Genomic DNA, 22,930 nt, shown 5'->3' on the forward strand with positions numbered 1-22,930 from the left:
AAGTTTGACTATACCCCTGTGAAAGCATTACTACAATCACAATAATAAATATATGTATCGATGGCCCCCAAAGTTTACTTGTGACCCTTGGTAATCACTTCACCTTCACTCAGCTTCAGTCATCAAGGCATGGTGACCTACAATAATGTTCAACATGGGAAAACTGTCCATACTAAGGGTTTGCAAGAACGTGCAATAATAGACTTTCATACACTGCTGGGGGGAATGTAAAACAGAATCATCATTATAGAAGAGGCTTGGCAATTTCTAAAGTTAAACTTAAAACACCTACAAATGTGACCAACCCACTCCACTCCTAGATAACTGCCCAAGGGAAACAAAAGCATATGTCCAAGTACAAGAATGTTTGTAGCATCTTCATTCAGAGTAGGTCCAATATTGGAACAATCCAGATTTCCTTCAACAGATGAACTGACACAGTCATCAAGACAGTGTGGTACTGGCACAAAGACGGAGACATAGATCAGTGGGACAAAATAGAAGGCCCAGAGATAAGGCCACACACCTGTGGGCACCTTACATTCGACAGAGGAGGCAAGAAGATACAGTGGATTAAAGACAATCTCTTTAACGAGTGGTGCTGGGAAAACTGGTCAACCATTTGTAAAAGAATGAAACTAGAACACTGTCTAACACCATACACAAAAATAAACTCAAAATGGATTAAAGATCTAAATGTAAGACCAGAAACTATAAAACTCCTAGAGGAGAACATAGGCAAAACACTCTCCGACATAAATCACAGCAGGGTCCTCTATGAGCCACCTCCTGGAATACTGGAAATAAAAGCAAAAATAAACAAATGGGATCTAATTAAAATTAAAAGCTTCTGTACAACAGAGGAAACTATAAGCAAGGTGAAAAGACAGCCTTCGGAATGGGAGAAAATAATAGCAAATGAAGCAACTGACAGACAACTAATCTCAAAAATATAGAAGCACCTCCGGCAGCTCAATTCCAGAAAAATAAACAACCCAGTCAAAAAGTGGGCCAAAGAACTAAACAGACATTTCTCCAAAGAAGACATATGGATGGCTAACAAACACATGAAAAGATGCTCAACATCACTCATTATCAGAGAAATGCAAGTCAAAACCACAATGAGGTACCATTTCACACCAGTCAGAATGGCTGCGATCCAAAAGTCTGCAAGCAATAAATGCTGGAGAGGGTGTGGAGAAAAGGGAACCCTCTTACACTGTTGGTGGGAATGCACACTAGTACAGCCACTATGGAGAACAGTGTGGAGATTCCTTTAAAAAACTGGAAATAGAACTGCCATATGACCCAGCAATCCCACTGCTGGGCATACACACTGAGGAAACCAGAATTGAAAGAGACACATGTACCCCAATGTTCATTGCAGCACTATTTATAATAGCCAGGACATGGAAGCAACCTAGATGTCCATCAGCAGATGAATGGATAAGAAAGCTGTGGTACATATACACAATGGAGTATTACTCGGCCATTAAAAAGAATACATTTAAATCCGTTCTAATGAGGTGGATGAAACTGGAGCCTATTATCCAGAGTGAAGTAAGCCAGAAAGAAAAACACCAATACAGTATACTCACACATGTATATGGAATTTAGAAAGACGGTAATGATAACCCTGTATGCGAGACAGCAAAAGAGACACAGATGTATAGAACAGACTTTTGGACTCTGTGGGAGAGGGCGAGGGTGGGATGATTTGGGAGAATGGCATTAAAACATGTATACTATCACGTAAGAAACAAATCACTAGTCTGGGTTTGATGCAGGATACAGGATGCTTGGGGCTGGTGAACTGGGATGACCCAGAGAGATGGTATAGGGAGGGAGGTGGGAGCGGGGTTCAGGATTGGGAACTCATGTACACCCGTGGCAGATTCATGTTGATGTATGGCAAAACCAATCCAGTATTGTAAAGGAAAATAAAGTAAAATTTTTTTAAAAATGAAAAATAAAATAAAAATATTGAGTAGTTTTCTTATTATTCAGCTTCATAAGTTCGCCATATGTTCAGGATACAAGTCCTTCATCAAATAGGTGGTTTGCAAATATTTTCTCTTCAGTATGTGAATTGCTTTTTCATTTTTGTAACAGTGTCTCTTGGTGAGCATATTTTCACTGAAGTCCAATGTGTAATTTTTTTTCTTTGATGACTAGTGTTGTTTTTTTATACTATTCAGAAAATCTTTGTCTATTAGAATGGTGCAAAGATAATCTCCTGTTTTTCTGTTAAAGCTTTATAATTTTATGCTTAGAACTGTGATTTATCTAAAATTAATCTGAATGCATGGTCTGATACAAGGATAGTGAAAAGTGACAGTCATGTCTGACTCTTTGTGACCCCATGGATTATAATCTGGCAGGCTCCTCTGTCCAGGGAATTCTCTCAGCAAGACGACTGGATTGGGTTGCCATTTCCTTCTCTTGGGGATCTTCCCAACCCAGGGATCAAACCCAGGTCTCCTTCATTGCAGGCAAATTCTTTACCATCTGAGCCACAGGGAAGCCCAATACAAGGCTATAAAGCTCATTTTCTTCCACACAGCTTTGTCCATCTGTTCCAGCACCATTTGTTGCAAAAATATATGTTTCTCTGTTGAATTACATTGATTCCTTTGTTGAAAACCAAGTTGACCATAAATGTGTGAGCTCACTTCTGACCCTTCTCCAGTTCCATTGAACTGTTTGTCTTTCTGCCGGTGCCACACTGGTTTGATTACTGCAGCTTTTTTTATTTTGGCAGTAAAATATACGTAACATAAAATTACAGTGTTAACCATGTTTAGGTGTATATGTCAGCGTTGTTAAGTATGCATGTGTTTGTTTCTGCATCAGCACCGTCTAGCTCCAAAACTTTCTTGTTCATTCTGCACTGAAACTGTGCCCATTAAATGATTCCCCGTTCCCTTTACTGCAGCCCCTGGCAGCCAGCATTCCACTGTCTGTCTCTGACTTTGATTGCTCTGAGGATCTCATGGAAGTGGAATCATGTCGTTTTTGTCCTGGCTTATTTCATGCAGCCTAAGTGTCAACTTAGTCTTCAGGGTTCATCCAGGTAGTAGTGTGTATCAGAGTTGCCTTCCTTTCCAAGGCTGAACAGTGTTCTTCTGTATGTGTAAGCCACCTTGTGTTTTTTTTCATGCATCCGTCGATAGACACATGGGCTGCTTCCATGTGCTGTAGTTGTGAATAATGCTGCTGACCATGGGCGTCTAAATGCCTGCTCAGTCCCTGCTCTCTGGTGTTCAGTTCTTTGGGGTATGCACCTAGAATTGTGATTGCTGGCTCTTCTAATCTATTTCCTACACTACAGCCAGAGTAATGTCTTTAGCACTGAGGTCGTCTGGACCATGTCTGTCTCTGTCTCCTACAACTTCAGACCCCTTGTACTGCATTTAGAGGACAACACGACCCAGACTTCTTACCAGGGCACAACATAACCGGGTGCCGCCTTGCCTGCAGCCTCATTGCTGCTTCTCTCCCTCTTCTCTCTGAGCTCCAGCCGGATGAATCTGCCATCTGTCTTGCGCACCCATGCTCTTCCTGCACCAGGACCCTTGCAGGTGCAGTGTTCTCCACTGCCACACAATCCCGCTCTTCAGTATAAATGTTATCTCTTGGAGACAGGCCTTCCCTTGTGACATATTTAAGCATGTTACCTATTTATTTTCTTTCATAGTGTCTTTCCAGATGCACAGCAACTTTCTGAAGTCCTTGATTCAGTGTACAAATATGTATTTTGTTTAGTTTTAAAATGACTGACTCCCCCGATACCTCGCGCTCCATGGTGGCAGGAACCGTAGTACACCAGTCCCTAAGTACAGCTGGGAAGCGGTGAACTGTGAGAGTCGCATGCAGCCTCACAGGGGTCTCTTCTCATAGAATGTACTGGTTTGGCAAACTTCTAAAAATCAAATATCGGTACTTTGTATTATTTCCATGTCTGTTTAAAATTTAATCCAAATTGTTCTCTCATTTGAATAATAATGGCGTGACAGTTCATTTCACATGATTTAGGGATCAGATGTAACCTGAAAGTGAGTATAAAATCAAAGCTGAAGCTGTAATAAAATATGTGGATATTCTGTATGTCTGCAGTATAAACATTTGGTTTCTGTGTTTTCACCATCATTTTCTTCCTTCACAGACTGAGACAACACTTGGACTCAGTTCATACCAACAGAAAAGGTAAGGAAGTAATATACATGTATTTCTTTTTCCTCTTTTATAAGATTTATTTTTAATTGGATGATAACTGCTTTTTAAATATATAAAGTTTCATATATTCACTAAGATACCGACATACTTTTAGTTCTTTCTGGGAGGATTCCTGCTGTCCTTTTCTCTCATACTTGTTTGGTGAAGAAAGAAAAGCAGATTATAAATCACATCATATCATGTATTTCAAGTATTGCATATGGAAAACCAGATTTAAATCTGAGCTTGCATGTCATCACATACAGAGTGGTTTACTTGTAGCTGAAACACCCCTTGCTTTGGAAGAGGCTCAGCTTTACAGCTCTCTAATGACGTCTCCTGTGGTCCAGCCACTTTTTATGGACTGTGCTTCTGTCTTCAGTTATCATCAAGGGTCTGCCTGCAGGCCCCTAGAGGAGGAGGTTGTCCTGTAGTGAGAGAGGGTTCTCATCTCAGGAGACCCTAACTGGTTGTCTTGTTGAGCCCCCTTGTTTGATACATGAGGACTCTAAGTCTTAGAACCAAGAGATGTGCTAACCAAGGTTAGACTGGCAGAGTTTCAGACAGAATTCCTTATCTTCTGATTACTAGCCCTGTATTGCATTCTCTTTGATATTCTTATAACGGAATCCTTCAGCATTCACTGTTTTCTCTTTTAGCGGGAAGAGAAATATAGTGTTAGTTCAGAATTAGAGGGGGAAGTGCTTTGAAAGAGGAGCAGAGGAGCCAGGGAAGGCAAGCTGTCACAAGGGAGCTTATACCGTAGGGAGGCGGGGGGAGCATCTACATGGCCGGCTATTAGTCTGCCCTGTGCTGGGGCTGAGGATACACTCCCTTCCTCGAGACGTCTTGAAGGACAGTGGAGACACCGCTTCCGATGAGCTTATAAAGCACAGGTATGGATGAAATGACAAAATGCATTCTCTTTGTGAAAGAAGGCAGCTTACTTGAAGAGTATATTATAATCAGATGATAGAAGCCTCAGGGCTTAGTTGTAGGGAATCAGGGGGCCTAAGACGCAATTGTGTGCCTCACGTGGTATCTTACTCTCATCATCAAATCAGTCCACAAGGCCCAGGTCACAGCTGAGGTGAAGTTAGCTTCTGACTGCAGCTTCTGGTCTCCAGCCTGGGGTGCTGCTTCCCCCAGGTTCTCCTTGGGGGAACCCACCAGTTTCCACTTGGCAGAGAGATTGCTGAGATGAACACTGTGTCTTTTGACCTCCTGTAGTCATTTCTGCGGCTTTTCCTGATGGTTCAGTGGTAAAGAATCCACCTGCCAATGCAAGAGACGTGGGTTTGATCCCTGGGCAGTAAGATCCCTGAGCAGTGAGATCCCCTGGAGGAGGATCCCACCCCATTATTCTTGTCTGGAAAGTCCCATGGACAGAGGAGCCTGGGGTCGCAAAGAGCCGGACGCGATTTAGCAATTAAACAGCAGCAGCCATTTCTGTGCTGACCTCTCTCTTTTTGTGTCCCAGCCGTTAGCCCATGCGCTGCTCGGTGACTTCTCTAGTGAGCCGAGAGCTTCAGCCCCATCCTTCCTTGTGATGTCCTGAGTGAAAACCCTCAGTCTGGAAGTGAAACGGAACCCCTGCTCCAGGGAGGTTTATCCCATGAAAAGCTTAGTCCCCCTTCCTGCCTTCATCTGCTTCAGCCCCAAGGACTTGCAGGATCTTCTGCAAAGACATGAGCTCTGCTTTCTTGATCTCAGCATCATGGGAAGTAGAATTATGAAAGACAGAATTTTCCAACATACCTTTATTTATATTTTTCTCCTTCCTGACTCACCCTTTTGTTTTAATACAGTTATCAATTACTTGATAATGTTTTGTTTAAAAACGTGCTGACTGCATAATAGAATGGTGGGTAATGTGCCTGTAGTGTTCTGTCAGTGTTTTTCTGCTGAACACCAGAACGTTGTGATGAGTATCAGTAATGGTTTAATATTGTTAACATGAGGCCACCTTTTATAATGCCTTCTCCTAGGATTGTGGAGCCATGTGTTGGGAGATTAGACATCAAGAGCCTTGAGTTCTATATTCACCAGCTGTGTAGCCTTGAGAGAAACTACTCAAGTTCTGAGCACAACTTTCATTTGCAAACTAGGGAAGATCATTTCTTGGCCTGATCTATCTTATATGTGATGTAAGGTTATGCTTTATGTAAGGTTGCTGTAGGGATCAAATGAGAAGACTTACTCGGCATCAGCAATTGCAAACATGAAAACGTTATATGAATGTAGGTTGTGGGTGTTTGCTAACGTATTTTTTCAGTCATTCAGCAAATATTTACTGGGATCTTTACATACACCAGGCATTATAGTAAGAATTGATATGGGTGAATTTAACTCAGATGACCATTCTATATACTACTGTGGGCAAGAAGCCCTTAGAAGAAATGGAGTAGTCAACGAATAGTCGACAAAAGAGTCTCAAATGCAGTACTTGAATGCAGTGTCAAAAATGACAAAATGATCTCCATTTGTTTCCAAGGCAAACCGTTTAATATCACAGTAATCCAACTCTATGCCCGACCAGTAATGCTAAAGAAGCTGAACGGTTCTATGTAGACCTACAAGACCTTATAGAACTAACACCCAAAAAAGATGTCCTTTTCATTAGAGGGGACTGGAATGCAAAAGTAGGAAGTCAAGAAATACCTGGGGTAACAGGCAAATTTGGCCTTGGAGTACGGAATGAAGCAGGGCAAAGGCTAATAGAGTTTGGCAGAGAGAACGCACTGGTCATAGCAAACACCCTCTTCCAACAACACAAGAGAAGGCTCTATACATGGACATCACCAGATGGTCAACACCGAAATCAGATTGATTGTATCCTTTGCCGCCAAAGATAGAGACGCTCTATACAGTCAGCAAAAACAAGACCGGGAGCTGACTGTGGCTCAGCTCATGAACTCCTTATTACCAAATTCAGACTTAAATTGAAGAAAGTAGGGAAAACCACTAGACCATTCAGGTATGACTTACATCAAATCCCTTAAGATTATACAGTGAAAGTGAGAAATAGATTCAGGGGATTAGATCTGATAGACAGAGTGCCTGATGAACTATGGAATGAGGTTTGTGACATTGTACAGGAGACAGGGATCAAGACCATCCCCAGGAAAGAGAAATGGAAAAAATCAAGTTGGTTGTCTGAGGAGGCCTTACAAATAGCTGAGAAAAGAGAAGCAAAAGGCAAAGGAGAAAAGGAAAGATACACCCATTTGAATGCAGAGTTCCAAAGAATAGTAAGAAGAGATAAGAAAGCCTTCCTCAGTGATCAATGCAGAGAGATAGAGGAAAACAATAGAATGGGAAAGACTAGAGATCTCTTCAAGAAAATGAGAGATACCAAGGGAACATTTCATGCAAAGATGGGCTCAATAAAGGACAAAAATGGTCTGGACCTAACAGAACCAGAAGATATTAAGAAGAGGTGGCAAGAATACACAGAACTATACAAAAAAGATCTTCACTACCCAGATAATCACAATGGTGTGATCACTCACCTAAAGCCAGACATCCTGGAATGCAAAGTCAAGTGGGCCTTAGGAAGCATCACTACAAACAAAGCTAGTGGAGGTGATGGAATTCCAGTTGAGCTATTTCAAATCCTGAAAGATGATGCTATGAAAGGGCTGCACTCAATATGCCAGCAAATTAGGAAAACTCAGCAGTGGCCACAGGACTGGAAAAGGTCAGTTTTCATTCCAATCCAAAAGAAAAGCAATGCCAAAAAATGCTCAAACTACCACACAATTGCACTCATCCCATTCACTAGTAAAGTAATGCTCAAAATTCTCCAAGCCCAGCTTCAATAATATGCGAACCGTGAACTTCCAGATGTTCAAGCTGGTTTTAGAAAAGGCAGAGGAACCAGAGATCATATTGCCAACATCCGCTGGATCATCAAAAAAGCAAGAGAGTTCCAGAAAAACATCCCTTTCTGCTTCATTGACTGTGCCAAAGCCTTTGACTGTGTGGATCACAACAAACTGTGGAAAATTCTTGAAGAGGTGAGAAAACCAGACCACCTGACCTGCCTCCTGAGAAATCTGTATGCAGGTCAGGAAGCAACAGTTAGAACTGGACATGGAACAACAGAATGGTTCCAAATCAAGAAAGGAGTACGTCAAGGCTGTATATTGTCACCCTGCTTATTTAACTTCTATGCAGAGTACATCATGAGAAATGCTGGACTGGAGGAAGCACAAGCTGCAATCAGGATTGCCAGGAGAATATCAGTAACCTCAGATATGCAGATGACACCACCCTTATGGCAGAAAGTGAAGAGGAACTCAAAAGCCTCTTGATGAAAGTGAAAGAGGAGAGTGAAGAAGTTGGCTTAAAGCTCAACATTCAGAAAACAAAGATCATGGCATCCGGTCCCATCACTTCATGGCAAACAGATGGTGAAACAATGGAAACAGTGACAGACTTTGTTTTTGGTCTCCAGAATCACTGCAGATGGTGATTGCTGCCATGAAATTAAAAGACGCTTGCTCCTTGGAAGAAAAGTTATGACCAACTTAGACAGCATATTCAAAAGCAGAGACATTACTTTGCCATCGAAGGTCCATCTAGTCAAAGCTATGATTTTTCCAGTAGTCATGTATGGATGTGAGAGTTGGACCATAAAGAAAGCTGAGCACCCAAGAATTGATGGTTTTGAACTGTGGTGTTGGAGAAGACTCTTGAGAGTGCCTTGGACTGCAAGGAGATCCAACCAGTCCATCATAAAGGAAATCAGTCCTGAATATTCATTGGAAGGACTGATGTGGAAGCTAAAATTCCAATACTTTTGCCACCTGATGTGAAGAACTGACTCATTTGAAAAGACCCTGATGCTGGAAAAGATTGAAGGCAGGAGCAGAAGGGGACAACAAAGGATGAGATGGTTGGATGGCATCACCAACTCAGTGGACATGAGTTTGGTAAACTCCAGGAGTTGGTGATGGACAGAGAGACCTGGCGTGCTGCATTCCATGGGGTCGCAAAGAGTCGGAAATGACTGAGTGACTGAACTGAACTGTGTGTGTTTGTTAACACCCACCGTTTTGTTGGTCATTCAGCAAATTTGTTCAGTCATTCAGCAAACATTTCCTGGGATCTTTACATACACCAGGCATTATAGTAAGAATTGATGATTCAGTCATTGTGTGTGTTGTCTGTTGCTTTGTAATAAATTACCTCCAAACCTAGAAGCTTAAAGCGGCAGACGTTTATTACCTTTCTATTTCTGTGAATAAGAAACTTGAGAACAATTCTGGCTGAGTAGTTGGGGATCTTCATGAGGGTCTCTCCTGTGATTTCAGCCAAGACATCATTTGGAGTTGCAGGCATATGAAGATGTAGGCCCAGTGGGTCCTCTGCAAGATGGCTCACTCACGAAACATTAGCAAAAGGCCCCAGTTCCTTGCTGGCTGTTGGCAAGAGACCTTCATTCTTTACTCTGGGGACCTCTGTGTCATGTGTCACAGCAGCTGACGACGCTAGAGCAGATCAAAGAGAGAACACAAGGAGAAAGCCACGGTGTCTTTTCTAACTGAGTCCTGGAAGTCACACACAGTCACCTCCACCATGTTTCATTCATGGGAAGTTACCCCCAGGGAAAGCAGAACTAAGCCCCCACTACTTGAAGAGAGGCCTATCAGAGAATCTGTGATCATATTTTAAAACTACCGCAGAGCTGAATAGACCAGGTAGTCAAGACACCTGCCCTGGTACAACCTGTGTGCTAATGGGGAAAACCGTAAGCCACCAAGTAAATGAACAAAACGTCAGCTCAAGAAAAGTCTGGGACAGACAAGACTCTATTACTTCTTCAGATTTGACCATGAGGAGGGTCTCTCTGAAGTGATGTTTCAGCTTATCTGGTGAAGTCTTAGGGCAGAGCGTTTCAACAGATGAAGAGCTAGTGCAGGTGTCTGATGTTGGCCGCAGTGTTGATGTTATTATATTGTGTTGTTACAACAGCTGGAATTGTTACTGTGTGCAGTTAGGTAGGAAGAAATACATGTGTGTATCTGTGTGTGTATGTATATATGCAGTGTCCACAAGAAGAGCCAGAGTCTTCTGATCTTTAAGTTTCCTGGTGTCTCTAGGATAAAAGCCAAAGACACTGGACTAGGGAGTACTTTTCAAATTTAGGATGGTTCAGTTCAGTTCAGACGCTCAGTCGTGTCCGACTCTTTGCGACCCTGTAAATCGCAGCACGCCAGGCCTCCCTGTCCATCACCAACTCCTGGAGTTCACTCAAACTCATGTCCATCGAGTCCATGATGCCATCCAGCCATCCTCGGTCGTCCCCTTCTCCTCCTGCCCCCAATCCCTCCCAGCATCAGAGTCTTTCCCAATGAGTCAACTCTTCGCATGAGGTGGCCAAAGTACTGGAGTTTCAGCTTTAGCATCATTCCTTCCATAGAATGGTTGAGGCTCTTTAATTGTATCGTTTGCTTTTCACTAATACTAACTACAGCCATTTTGGTTGCTTGCGGTTAACCATCAGCATCTAGAAGATTGTAGTCAGATCCAGAACTTGCTAATATCTGTTTTAAATTCTGTGAAAAAGTTAATGTTCTAAAATTGTTTCTCAAGATTTCATTTGGGTGTGTACTTAACGTTTATTTTATAGCTCTGGAGCTTTTAGCTGTACATGAAATGACATATATGCAAAAAATAGTACCACTTTGCATACATCTTGAAGACTGTAGTAATTTGATGGTAGACTTAATCCCAACCATATCAAATATTACAATAACTCTGAGTGGTTTCAACACTAATTGTCAGACTATATTAAGGAAAGATCTAAGCATATATTGTCTACAAGACATGTAGTGTAGTTTTCAGTTTAATTTTTTAACGATTTGTTTTGAAATAACTTTAGAAAGTAAATACAAAAATAGTACAAAGAGTTGTGCTGCTGACCTAGATTGATTCCCCTAGTAACGTTTTACCACATTTGCTTGATCATTCATCATCTCCCTCTCCCCCACGTCTTTCCTCATCTCTCTTTCCCCGTCTCTCTCTCTGTATATGTATATGTGTAATTATTTTTCTGAATCTTTTCAGACTCAGTTGTAGCCATGATGCTCTTTTACCCCTGAAAACTTCAATATATATTTCTTATAAATAGGTGCATTATTTTGTAAATAACAGTAAAATCAGGAAATTAGCATTTAAATATACTAGTATTTAATCTACAGACCTTACTTTAATTTTTTCAATTGGTCTGTTTATGACTTTTATTTTAAAAAGTAAAGAAATATTTAATAGAAGAGGCTAGAGTGAACTACTCCCCCCGCCCAAATTTTGTTTGTTCAGTGAAGTCTATCCTTCATTTCTGAATGATGGCTTTGCTGGGTATTGTATTGTTGTTTGATAGTTATTTTCTTTCAACATTTTGAATATGTCATTCCATTGTCTCTCTGCTTACAAAATTTCTCTTGGGAAAGCCACTTGAGCGGTAGCCCCTCCTTATCTGTGGGACATACATTTCAAACACTGCTCTGTTCCTGCAGGTGGTACTGAACACTGAATATACTCCATTTTTTCCTATACTGACACTGGGTCACATGTACAAAAGGGTACAAGGGACAAAGGGGAGTCACGTCTCAGGGCAGAGCCAGGCAGCACGAAGTTGCATCATGTTCCTCAGAGAGGTGTGCAGTTTAAAACTTAAGCATTCTTTATTTCTGGAATTTTTCATTTAGTGTTTTCAGACTGCAGTTGGATGCACGTAACTGAAACTGCAGAAAATGAAGCCACAGCTGAGGGGCTACTGGAGCCGTATGTGGTGGGGTGTGCTCCTTGTATGTGATGTGTTGCTTTTGCTGCTTCCAAGATTCTCTCTTTGACTTTTGACAAGTTAATCATAATGTGCCTTTTCAAGTTCAACCTGTGTGGGGTTCTTTGGGCCTCAGAACCCTGGATGTCCTTTCATCTCCCCACAGCACTAGGGGAGGTCAGTGTCTCCCTTGGGCTCTCCCCTGCCCTAGAGAAACTGCGGTACAGGGGCCCTCTCAGTGCAGCGCTGCCGCAGCCCGGCAATAAGGAGGCAATATGAGCAGATTACAGCCTTTTCTCTTACTGTTCTAATACACTGGGGGTTTTGTTTGCTTTTGAGTTTTTCTTTCTTTTTTCCTCTGTGGTCCAGAGATGTTCTCTGGGCTCCATACTAGAAGTAACCAATCATATTCCAGAGGTGCAGAGCCCTGGAATCTGCATTTCTACAAGCATCCTAGATGATTAAGATTTAGGTAGACCACAAATCATTCATTAAGAAATACTGGGCCAAAGAGTACCCTTGGTTTAGGTAGTAATTACCCCTAGGAAAACATTTTAAATTTCATAGTTCACGCACATTCCCAAAGCTCTCAGAAGGTACTATATGCTTTATTTAGGAAGGTCTTGTATGCAAATAATCACAATGGTGTGATCACTCACCTAGAGCCAGACATCCTGGAATTTGAAGTCAAATGGGCCTTAGAAAGCATCACTATGAACAAAGCTAGTGGAGGTGATGGAATTCCATTTCAGCTATTTCAGATCCTAAAGATAGATACTGTGAAAGTGCTGCACTCAATATGCCAGCTAACTTGGAAAACTCAGCAGTGGCCACAGGACTGGAAAAGGTCAGTTTTCATTCCAATCCCAAAGAAAAGCAATGCCAAAGAATGCTCAAACTACCACACAATTGCACTCATCTCACATGCTAGTAAAGTAATGCTCAAAATTCTCCAAGCCAGGCTTCAACAATACACGAACTGTGAACTTCCATATGTTCAAGCTGGTTTTACAAAAGGCAGAGGACCCAGAGATCAAATTGTCAACATATGTTGGATCATGGAAAAAGCAAGAGAGTTCCAAAAAACATCAATTTCTGCTTTATTGACTATGCCAAAGCCTTTGACTGTGTGGATCACAATAAACTGTGGAAAGAGATGGGAATACCAGACCACCTGACCTGCCTCTTGAGAAATCTGTATGCAGGTCAGGAAGCAACAGTTAGAACTGGACATGGAACAACAGACTGGTTCCAAATAGGAAAAGGAGTACGTCAAGGCTGTATATTGTCACCCTGCTTATTTAACTTCTTTGCAGAGTACATCATGAGAAATGCTGGACTGGAAGAAACACAAGCTGGAATCAAGATTGCTGGGAGAAATATCAATCACCTCAGATATGCAAATAACACCACCCTTATGTCAAAAAGTGAAGAACTAAAGAGCCTCTTGATGAAAGTGAGAGAGGAGAGTGAAAAAGTTGGCTTAAAGCTCAACATTCAGAAAACTAAGATCATGACATCTGGTCCCATCACTTCATGGCAAATAGATGGGGAAACAGTGGGAACAGTAGCTGACTTTATTTTGGGGGGCTCCAGAATCACTGCAGATGGTGACTGTAGCCATAAAATTACAAGACATTTATTCCTTGGAAGTATGATCAACCTAGATAGCATATTCAAAAGCAGAGACATTCCTTTGCCAACAAAGGTCCGTCTAGTCAAGGCTATGGTTTTTCCAGTGGTCCTGTATGGATGTGAGAGTTGGACTGTGAAGAAAGCTGAGCGCTGAAGAATTGATGCTTTTGAACTGTGGTGTTGGAGAAGAGTCTAGAGAGTCCCTTGGACTGCAAGGAGATCCAACCAGTCCATCCTAAAGGAGATCAGTACTGGATGTTCATTGGAAGGAATGATGTGGAAGCTGAAACTCCAATACTTTGACCACCTAATGCGAAGAGCTGACTCACTTGAAAAGACCCTGATGCTGGGAAGGATTGAAGGCAGGAGCGTAAGTGGACGACAGAGGATGAGATGTTTGGATGGGATCACCGACTCAATGGACACGAGTTTGGGTAAACTCTGGGAGTTGGTGATGGACGGGAAGGCCTGGCGTGCTGCAGCCCATGAGGTCGCAAAGAGTCGGACATGACTGAGCGACTGAACTGAACTGTGTGGTTAACTTTGACCTTGACAGTTCACCAAGAAACATAGATTTCTTGTATCTCTCCAGTTGTTCTCTCACTTGAAGTCAGAAAATAGCCCTTATTCATCTCCTTATCTCGAAATAAGCAGTTAATAGTTTCATGAAAATAAAAAATTTTATTGTGGCTTCCAAAACAAGTGCAATCACTGCAGAAAGCATAAGATCATGTTTTACTTTTTTAATGTCTCCGATTCTGTTTCTTTGGAAGTGACAAAGGGCACCATTTTTCATACTGCTTCTCCAGTTTATTTTTCAACCTTATAGATTTGTAGACACTTGCTTTTTAAAGCGCTCAACAGTGTCATGGCCATTCTAAATAAACAGTAGCAACCATTTCAGTCAACTGTGGGTACACAACAGCTGTGTTGTTGGATTTTTGGTTTTGTTAAAATAAGTTTATATGCCTGTGACAATTCGTGTTGTACCCACTCAACTGTTAAATTGTTCCTTAGATAGAGATCTGCTGTTGTCTTGAAAATACACATTTATTTATGAGGTAATCGTCTGTTATATATTGTTCCCTCTACCTCATATTCCGGGAGCACCCTATAAATGTCACAGTAACAGTTGCTGGACACCACCTCTTTGGAACATTTTATGGTAGGTCTTAGTCCACATGAGGCATAACAAAGGAAAACAAGGTCCGAGGATTTAAAAGGGAGAAATAGAATTGTTGTTACTTCCAGGTGATTTGTATATAGAGATAATCCAAGATAGTGGTCATTTTAGCAACACCACATACAATGGCAGGGGAAGGTCTAAGAGAATGTGTGGATTGTTAGAATTGACTCACCAGAATGACTAGATTTAAGATCAGTTCCCTCAGTCAGTAACTGTTTAGTATAAAGCAGTAACCATGTGTATCTATTAATATCTGCGTACTTGACATATCCATCTAGATAAGTGTAAATGTCTGAAACAATACTCCTGAATGCCTACCCACTGCCCTTCCCGGCTTCCAGCCCACTCTCTCGTGTCATGGCTGAGGATCCAGTGTCTCCAGCCAGAATCTTAGTCATCCTGATGCCTGTCTCCTTTCCCTTACTCTTCACAGTCAGTCCCTCAGCATGACACTTGCAGCGTCCACCGCCGCCTCTTGCCGTCACCCTCGGGCACAGTGACCATCCCCCCCTTCTCTGAACAACTGCAGGGCTTCCCTCTTGGGCTCCTGCAGTCTTCTTCACACAGCAGCCGGAATTAACCTTTTAAATGTGTTAGTTTAAAGGTCATGTTACTTCCTTGCTTCAAGCATGTAGAGGCTTACTGTTAAACTGAGAATAGAATCCAAATTCCTACAATGAGACCTGGCCTCTGTAGCTCTCTGATCTCAATTCTGGTCTCTTCTGCCTGCTTCCAGCACTGCAGCCGCGTCAGCCTCCCTGTTCCTCAGTACTCCAAGGACACCCCTGCTTTCTTCCTCCGGTCTTTACCTCTCCGGTCTCAACGCGTGTCCCTCGTCAGAGAGACCATCTCTGTTTCCTGCTGCGTTCGATTTGTCTTTATATGTTGGGCATCGTCACGTGATAGGTTCCACTTTTGTTTTCCCTACTGGGATGTTAGTGCCATGAGAACAGGCTCTGTGCCGTGTTCCCATAGCCCCAGCCACTAGACGGCCCCTGACATTCAGGCTATTTGTGTCAAGTGAACGGGTTGTGCACTTTTCTGCCCCCCTTCCCTGACCACTTTAGACATTTCCACTTGCAGTTCTCGGTTCTGTGAGAGGAAAAAAAAAATGTCTTAATCTCCTTTGTATCTCTAGCTTCTAACAGTGTTAATATATATGAATTAATGACTTACACATAGTTACTTTTTACATTGCAATTTTTTCTTGATTGGATGGAGATTACGTAAGTTTGAGGTTCATACTGTTAAAACTGGTGAACTGATCAGTATCATTATTTTAAGGGAGCAGAAGAGTATTCTTGTTACAGTATGTTTTCTAAGAAGGGCAGAAATCAACAGGGAATAGATTTTGTGCCTCTGGCTATAAGGTGGCAACTGTCTTGTGAGGACTTGTGCTCTCATTGTCCCAGTGTCTTTAGTTTTGTGCTCTCAGTTCAGTTCAGTTCAGTTCAGTTGCTCAGTCGTGTCCGACTCTTTGCGACCCCATGAATCGCAGCACACCAGGCCTCCCTGTCCATCACCATCTCCCGGAGTTCACTCAGACTCATGTCCATCGAGTCCGTGATGCCATCCAGCCATCTCATCCTCTGTCGTCCCCTTCTCCTCCTGCCCCCAATCCCTCCCAGCATCAGTCTTTCCCAATGAGTCAGCTCTTCACACGAGGTGGCCAAAGTACTGGAGTTTCAGCTTTAGCATCATTCCTTCCAAAGAAATCCCAGGGCTGATCTCCTTCAGAATGGACTGGGTGGATCTCCTTGCAGTCCACGGGACTCTCAAGAGTCTTCTCCAACATCACAGTTCAAAAGCATCAATTCTTCGGCACTCATCCTTCTTCACAGTCCAACTCTTACATCCATACATGACCACAGGAAAAACCATAGCCTTGACTAGACGGACCTTAGTCGGCAAAGTAATGTCTCTGCTTTTGAATATACTATCTAGGTTGGTCATAACTTTTCTTCCAAGGAGCAAGCGTCTTTTAATTTCATGGCTGCAGTCACCATCTGCAGCGATTTTGGAGCCCCAAAAAATAAAGTCTGGCACTGTTTCCACTGGTTCCCCATCTGTTTCCCATGAAGTGATGGGACTGGATGCCATGATCTTCGTTTTCTGAATGTTGAGCTTTACGCCAACTTTTTCACTCTCCTCTTTCACTTTCATCAAGAGTCTTTTTAGTTCCTCTTCACTTTCTGCCATAAGGGTGGCGTCATCTGCATATCTGAGGTTATTGATATTTCTCCCAGCAATCTTGATTCCAGCTAGTGCTTCTTCCAGTCCAGCATTTCTCATGATGTACTCTGTATATAAGTTAAATAAGCAGGGTGACAGTATACAGCCTTGACATACTCCTTTTCCTATTTGGAACCAGTCTGTTGTTCCATGTCCAGTTCTAACTGCTGCTTCCTGACCTGCATACAGATTTCTCAAGAGGCAGGTTAGGTGGTCTGGTATTCCCATCTCTTTCAGAATTTTCCACAGTTTATTGTGATCCACACAGTCAGAGGCTTTGGCATAGTCAATAAAGAAGAAATCGATGTTTTTCGGGAACTCTCTTGCTTTTTCCATGATCCAGCGGATGTTGGCAATTTGATCTCTGGTTCCTCTGCCTTTTCTAAAACCAGCTTGAACATCAGGGAGTTCACGGTTCACATATTGCTTAAGTCTGGCTTGGAGAATTTTGAGCATTACTTTACTAGCATGTGAGATGAGTGCAATTGTGCGGTAGTTTGAGCATTCTTTGGCATTGCCTTCCTTTGGAATTGGAATGAAAACTGACCTTTTCCAGTCCTGTGGCCACTGCTGAGTTTTCCAAATGTGCTGGCATATTGAGTGCAGCACTTTCACAGCATCATCTTTCAGGATTTGAAACAGCTCAACTGGAATTCCATCACCTCCACTAGCTTTGTTCATAGTGATGCTTTCTAAGGCCCACTTGACTTCACATTCCAAGATGTCTGGCTCTAGATTAGTGATCACATCATCATGATTATCTGGGTCGTGAAGATCTTTTTTGTACAGTTCTTCTGTGTATTCTTGCCACCTCTTCTTAATATCTTCTGCTTCTGTTAGGTCCAGACCATTTCTGTCCTTTATCAAGCACATCTTTGCATGAAATGTTCCCTTGGTATCTCTAATTTTCTTGAAGAGATCTCTAGTCTTTCCCATTCTGTTCTTTTTTTCTATTTCTTTGCATTGATCGCTGAAGAAGGCTTTCTTATCTCTTCTTGCTATTCTTTGGAACTCTGCATTCAGATGCTTATATCTTTCCTTTTCTCCTTTGCTTTTGTGCTCTAGTAAAGTATAATCTTACATTTGATCTTTTCCTTCTTGTGTTTGTCATCTTTAATGCTCAACACATGTAGAAGATTATCAAGCAGCACAGAGTAATGGTCTTTTTTGGTGAGACTGAAAACATCTTTAACCTTATTTCTTTAAGCTCAGTTATTCCACCAGTTAGAATATTTAATCTTTATTGAATTGAATTAAAGCTAGATTTCCTACATTTTCTGTATGTCCTTGTTAATTTCTAATGTATTTCCAAATGAAATTGCTCTATCATTTGAAGCTTGTGTTCTTCTGAATTATGGAGGTAATGAAATAAAGTAGTCTCACAAAAATAAGTTTTGCCCTTCCATCATTTCTTAAAATGCAACAGAAAGATAATCTACTATTTAGAAACTTCAGTGGCCAACTTTCTCACTTTCTTAGTTTGTAAACAGATAACTTTAGGTACCTGGATCACCCCCACCAAAGTCATTTATACTTTGCATCAATGTTTGGTTGTGGTAATGTCTAATAGGTTTGCTAGTCAGGGATCTGTTTTAGTGAGAAGTTCTAATATCAAGTGGAATAGTTAGAAATGATACTCAAATATTTAGGCCAAGATGTCATAGATCAGTATGTCCTGAACTCTCAGATTAAAGATTTATTTCAGTTCCTAGGAACTTCTTTCCCCAAATTGATTTTTGTTTAGTTCTTTGCCACTTTAGTTAAAATGGGATCGCAGGGTTTTTTCTATTTGTATTGCCTCCAGGTACAGTTAGTTGTGTTAACTATTGTTCGTTGTACCTCTATCAGAAAATCCAAATGAACATATAAGGTATATAGTTACCCGTTACATCAGCCAAATAAATTTTAGCAGTCTACTGGAGTATTTTCTGTTTCCATATTCCTTTGAATAGGAAAGATACTTTAAAAACGTGCATTTATTTATTTATTCTAATATAAAAAGCACATATTTCTAATACATTAGACTCCAGTTTTCTAGATATTCTGTCATGAAAACTCAAGTGTCTGACTTTGGTTTGGGGAAATACATAGTTTGCAAAATTGCTTCTTAACGCTGTTTTCTTTTTACTTACAGTATATCTCTGTACCGGGGTAACTGCAGACCTATACGATTTGAGCCGCCAATGCTGGATTTCCATGAACAGTAAGTTCAAAGTTTTTTTTTTAACCACAGTTTTCCATGAAACCATTATATGTATTTTATGCATGTATGTGTCTTGCCTTTTGCCTGTGATATCTTGAATGATAAAGTTACATGTTCATCAGGAAAGTAAATAACCTCGAATACAGTTGAACATGGGAAGGACCTATTATGAGTCTAGCATATACTCTTCACTTTTGAAGTTCAAAAAAATTTACACTTCGGAGTCTCTGGTTCAGAGGATCCTATCTTTAGAAGCAACATTAAACTTAGGGTTACCTTTCTGATTAGCACTTAATTTCCATCTTTATTATTTAACATTTTTTCCTTGTGGATATAGAAGAATATATTAATTTGTTTGATACATATACTTTTGAGGTACAAACTTTTATATGTCTTCAAATAAATAATACTATCACCAACCCAGGAAGCCAAACAAAAGCAGGTCCTAAAGGAAGCTGTGATTCAACCAAAGCTGTTCAAACATGGTTCTGCTTACCTTCTACCCCTGGGTCTCAGGTTTTGCACATCTCAGGTACCCTGAGGGGAAGACAGGTCTTCAACCCATATTTGGTTCCAACTCAGTTTAGCAGTTGGGAAAAGAGAACATCTTAAATGATATGACTACTAGAGTAATGCTACTCTGATAAGCAAAAGAAGATGATGATCATTTTTAACTTAAATTTTTTTGTTTGCCTTTTTTTTATAATTTTTATTAGAGTAAGATTGATTTACAATGTTGTGTTAGTTTCAAGTGTACAGCCAAGTGAATCAGTTACACATGTACATACATCCTTTCTTTTTTAGATTGTTTGCTCTTTTAGGCCATTACAGAGTATCGAGTAGAGTTCCCTGTGCTCTACAGTTCAGTCCAGTTCAGTCGCTCAGTCTTGTCCGACTCTTTGCTACCCCATGAAGCGCAGCACGCCAGGCCTCCCTGTCCATCACCAACTCCCAGAGTCCACCCAAACCCATGTCCATCGAGTCGGTGATGTCATCCAGCCATCTCATCCTCTGTCGTCCCCTTCTCCTCCTGCCCCCAATCCCTCCCAGCATCAGGGTCTTTTCAAGTGAGTCAGCTCTTCACATCAGATGGCCAAAGTACTGGAGTTTCAGCTTCCACATCAGCCCTTCCAATGAACACCCTGGACTGGTCTCCTTTAGGATGGACTGGTTGGATCTCCTTCCAGTCCAAGGGACTCTCAAGACTCTTCTCCAACACCACAGTTCAAAAGCATCAATTCTTTGGCACTCAGCTTTCTTTATAGGCCAACTCTCAAATCCATACATGACCACAGGAAAAACCATAGCCTTGACTAGACATGGACCTTAGTCGGCAAAGTAATGTCTCTGCTTTTGAATATGCTATCTAGGTTGGTCATAACTTTTCTTCCAAGGAGTAAGCATCTTTTAATTTCATGGGTGCAGTCACCATCTGCAGCGATTTTGGAGCCCCCAAAAAATAAAGTCTGACACTGTTTTCACTGTTTACGCATCTATTTGCCATGAAGTGATGGGACTGGATGCCATGATCTTCGTTTTCTGAATGTTGAGCTTTAAGCCAACTTTTTCACTCTCCTCTCTCACTTTCATCAAGAGGCTTTTTTTAGTTCCTCTTCACTTTCTGCCATAAGGGTGGTGTCATCTGCATATCTGAGGTAATTGATATTTCTCCCAGCAAAATTGATTCCAGCTAGTGCTTCTTCCAGTCCAGCGTTTCTCATGATGTACTCTGTATATAAGTTAAATAAGCAGGGTGACAGTATATAGCCTTGACATACTCCTTTTCCTATCTGGAACCAGTCTGTTGTTCCATGTCCAGTTCTAACTGTTGCTTCCTGACCTGCAAACAGGTTTCTCAAGAGGCAGGTCAGGTGGTCTGGTATTCCCATCTCTTTCAGAATTTTCCAGTTTCTTGTGATCCACACAGTCAAAGGCTTTGGCATAGTCAATAAAGCAGAAATCGATGTTTTTCTGGAACTCTCTTGCTTTTTCCATGATCCAACATATGTTGGCAATTTGATCTCTGGTTTTTCTGCCTTTTCTAAAACCAGCTTGAACATATGGAAGTTCATGGTTCGTGTACTGTTGAAGCCTGGCTTGGAGAATTTTGAGCATTACTTTACTAGCATGTGAGATGAGTGCAATTGTGTGATAGTTTGAGCATTCTTTGGCATTGCCTTTCTTTGGGATTGGAATGAAAACTGACCTTTTCCAGTCCTGTGGCCACTGCTGAGTTTTCCAAATTAGCTGGCATATTGAGTGCAGCACTTTCACAGCATCATCTTTCATTTTTATCGAGAGACTTTTTAGCTCCTCTTCACTTTCTGCCATAAGGGTGGTGTCATCTGTATATCTGAGGTTATTGATATTGAGTGAAAAAGAGTGAAAGGAGAGTGAAAAAGTAGGTCCTTATTAATTCCTTATCATCTGTTTTATATATAGCAGTGTGTATGCCTCAGTCCCAATCTCCCAATTTACCCTAAGCCCTCTTTTCCCCCTGGTGATTGTAAATTTTTCTTCTACATCTGTTGCTCTGTTTCTGTTTTGTGAATAAGTTCATTTGTACCATTTTTTTCAGATTCCACATATGAGGGATTCCATATGATAATCTGTCTTTCTCAGACGTCACACAGTGTGGCGATCTGTAGTCTCTAGGTCCATCCCTGTTGCTGCAAATGGCATTGTTGGCTTTTTTATGACCGAGTGATGTGCCGTGTGTATATGTTCCGCATGTTCTCTAGCCGCTCCTCTGCTGATGGACGTTTAGGTTGCTTCCAGGTCTTGGATATTGTAAACGGTGCTTCAGTGAACATTGGGGTGCAAATATCTTTATGAATTATGGTTTTCTCTGGATATATGCCCAGGAATGGACTTGCTGGATCGTATGGTAGATCTACTTTTAGTTTTTTAAGGAGCCTACTAGTAGCTATACTAATTTACATTTCCACCAGCAGTGTAAGTGGCCTCCCTTTCCTCTATACACTCTCCAGCATTTATGAGAAGAAAATAATTTAAAGGGAAAGGTAGTAGGAACTGTATGCAGAACTATTGAGTCAATAAATGAAAACTGTCATTTCTTTTTAATGTTGTCAGTGTTGTCGTTAACCATTTTCTAGTAGTAAAGACATTAAATTTAAATAATTTCTTAGCAATCTCAAACCTAGAATACTTGAATATATCGGTCATACTTGTATAGAACCATGGTAGAGCAGTTGGCAGAAGAGCTGTCTGCTAGCAACTCCATCTTCTCAGGTGTTTACATTCTTACAAAGATCATGGGTTTAGGAGGGGATAAAGAGAAGTTTGTGTGCTTCCTTCTGTACTGTTAGATGGAATCAATGTTTGCAAATAGTCGTCATATGAAGAGTTAAACTGACTTGTGGGTATTGGATTTAAAGACCATAATGTTCAGATAGGAAATACATCACTCTTGTTCTTGTCCTGTAAAAAGGTTGAGGTACAATGTTGAGGCAAGAAAACATAGGGTTCCTAATGTGATACAGTCTCCTTCTGTCAAATGCAAGATATTTAATGAAACATGCCATGCACTTTGATCTTCAGCAAGAAAGTTCATTATTTTAAAAACAATGATGAGTAAAATTGTCTTTAAGTTTGTTCTCATCCTGAGTGAATCAGAAGAGGGGTTGATATTTATGATGATACCGTGAGC

At 41.2% G+C, this 22,930-nt stretch overlaps 1 protein-coding gene across 1 annotated transcript in view; it reads left to right on the plus strand.

Moving 5' to 3' along the window:
* Positions 1-22,930, plus strand: part of TMEM131 (transmembrane protein 131) — a 178,213-nt gene that overhangs the window by 58,883 nt on the left and 96,400 nt on the right. The window contains exons 3-4 of the mRNA XM_069583900.1: positions 4,166-4,206; positions 19,192-19,260. Of these exons, the coding sequence (XP_069440001.1) occupies positions 4,166-4,206; positions 19,192-19,260 (110 nt within the window). The remainder of the gene's footprint in view (positions 1-4,165; positions 4,207-19,191; positions 19,261-22,930) is intronic.

This window comes from Ovis canadensis, chromosome 3 (genome assembly GCF_042477335.2).
Source record: "Ovis canadensis isolate MfBH-ARS-UI-01 breed Bighorn chromosome 3, ARS-UI_OviCan_v2, whole genome shotgun sequence".
Taxonomy (NCBI): Eukaryota; Metazoa; Chordata; class Mammalia; order Artiodactyla; family Bovidae; genus Ovis; species Ovis canadensis.